General features: G+C 42.2%; 1 protein-coding gene across 2 annotated transcripts in view; it reads left to right on the top strand.

The window, feature by feature from the left end:
• The window catches only part of LOC138954907 (uncharacterized), a 12,645-nt gene that overhangs the window by 1,544 nt on the left and 8,601 nt on the right, over positions 1 to 2,500 (top strand). The window contains exon 3 of one of the 2 annotated variants that reach the window (XM_070326658.1): positions 1,163 to 1,244. The exons of the other annotated variant lie outside the window; for it this stretch is intronic. Coding sequence (XP_070182759.1) covers positions 1,163 to 1,244 — 82 coding nt within the window. The remainder of the gene's footprint in view (positions 1 to 1,162; positions 1,245 to 2,500) is intronic. 2 annotated transcript variants of the gene reach the window in all.

Genomic DNA, 2,500 nt, shown 5'->3' with positions numbered 1-2,500 from the left:
CAGACAGAGTGTCGTCTGAATGTTCACGAAATATATTTTCGAATAAGATACTGTCTCTGGAAGTTTTAAGATTAGCAAAAGTGACCAGCAAAGTCAATTTATGAGTTTCAAACGTATTGTTTAAACAATGTTTCATTCATGTTTTACATGGTCATGAAATGTACATTATCATAAAGTTAAAAAACCAATGAGCTAACGGCTTATGGTGGTGTCTTGAAAACTTGCAATCAGAAATAAGAACACGACACGGAGAGTAAGGTCCTTACACAATATGCAACAAGTCGCGTGAAGCGATATAAAAACATTTAGTCAAGATCAACACCACAAACTAGTCATCGCCGAGACTACAGTCAGATAGTCTCGGCTAACCAAACCGAAGACCGAGACGGATCACGCTCGCCTCCGCGAACGCAGTACTTACGTAAACCTATTTTCTGTCATTCTGAGCACATGTTTAGAGTTAACGTGACATATCTATATATTTTTGAATTCAGGAGAAGATGAGGAATACAATGCAATCATTTTTTAATCTGCTTCTGAAAATGGGATTTCAACTTTAATGAGCACACTTATTAACTAATTTTTAAGCTTCCAAGCTGAAATGCAATCCCATAGTCCGGCCTTCGTCGAAGATTGCTTGACCAAAATTTCAATCAATTTGGTTGAAAAATGAGGGTGTGACAGTGCCGCCTCAACTTTCACAAAAAGCCGGATCATTAAAGACATTTATCCAAAAAATGAAAAACACGTGTGGGGATATCATACTCTCATGTAAAGTTTCATGAAGATCGGTCCAGTAGTTTTCTCTGAATCGCTCTACACACACACACACACAGACGCACATACACCACACCCTCGTCTCGATTCCCCCGTCTATGTTAAAACATTTAGTCACACACACACACACACACACACACACACACACACACACACACACACACACACACACACATACACACACACGAACTCACAACACACACACACATACACACACACACACACACACACACTCACAACACACACACACACACACACAAACTCACAACACACGTACACACACACACACACACACACACACACACACACATATATAGGTATGCGTAAAGGAAAGTAATAGATTCAAAGATACGTATGTGTGATTGTGGTTGCTGTTGCTGTACAGGGATACAGGCACGACCACACACAGACGAGTCGAAGCAAGGCCCAACCTATCAAGTTCAACTTCAAAGTACTCTCTCTAACGGGTTAGTGTGTGTGTGTGTGTGTGTGTGTGTGTGTGTGTGTGGTGTGTGTGTGTGTATGTGTGTGTGTGTGTTGGTGTGTTGGTGTGTGTGCGGGGGGGGGGGGGGGGGGGCGGGGGGGTATTTGTGTGTGTGTTTGTGTGTGTGTAAGGTACAGTAAGGATGAAGGAGTAAATAATGATCGGCCGGCGCTTTGATAAATGCTCCTGTGGTGTGCACGGTGTGTGTGTGTGTGTGTGTGTGTCTGTGTCTGTCTGTCTGTCTGTCTGTATATATGTCTGTCTGTCTGTACAAAGGACATTCTTGTGCTGTGCTCTGTGAGAGGTGTTTTCTTTGTGTTTAATATTATTTTGTTTGGACCTAGCTATTGATGTGTACATTGTTGTTAAACAGTTGTTTGTTGTATGTTTATCAGGGTTTGCTAGTGTGTGATAGGGTTCGTGTCCGTCTGTAGATGTTAGTTTCTTTGTTAGTCCTGTGTTGACAACTCTTCGACAAGCGCTTAGAACTGTACCCACAGAATACGCGCTATATAAGCTTCATATTGATTGATTGATTGATTGATTGATACACTTTTATGTATGTACAGTCACGGTCTGACTTCAAATTATTGAGAATTTTCCTTTTCGGATCTCAAACAAGTTGTATGCGTTCGTTATATACGAAATCAAGGCGTATTATATATTTTTGAAACTTTGGTCATTAAGTGCTCCATCTGAAAACCATGTTCGATTTGTAAATTGGTTCCCTTTTGCAGTACTGGACGAGATGCAGTAATTGCCTGTGGTTGCAAAATAAGGCCAGGGTATACTGAAAGACAGGTTTTTTTACAATTTCAAATTTGCGCAATTATGAAATAAAAGCTTACAATTACAGCGTAAGAAATCCTTCTCCCCAGGAAAGCATACTTTTTGAGTCGCTTTTGTGAAAACACAGGCGCTTGACACAAAATAAGAGCGAGGTGGCCCAGATTTTTCACGAAAACAGACCACGGATGACTGCAATGTGCTGGGCGCAGTGGCGTGGTGGTAAGACGTCGGCCTCCTAATCGGGAGGTCGTGAGTTCGAATCCCGGTCGCTGCCGCCTGGTGGGTTAAGAGTGGAGATTTTTCCGATCTCCCAGGTCAACTTAGGTGCAGACCTGCTAGTGACTTAACCCCCTTCGTGTGTACACGCAAGCACAAGACCAAGTGTGCACGGAAAAGATCATGTAATCCATGTCAGAGTTCGGTGGGTTATAGAAACACGAAAATACCCAG

This window comes from Littorina saxatilis, unplaced genomic scaffold (assembly GCF_037325665.1).
Source record: "Littorina saxatilis isolate snail1 unplaced genomic scaffold, US_GU_Lsax_2.0 scaffold_1035, whole genome shotgun sequence".
Lineage (NCBI taxonomy): Eukaryota > Metazoa > Mollusca > Gastropoda > Littorinimorpha > Littorinidae > Littorina > Littorina saxatilis.
Note: the sequence above shows the minus strand (reverse complement) of the source record. Positions and strands in the feature narration are given on the sequence as shown.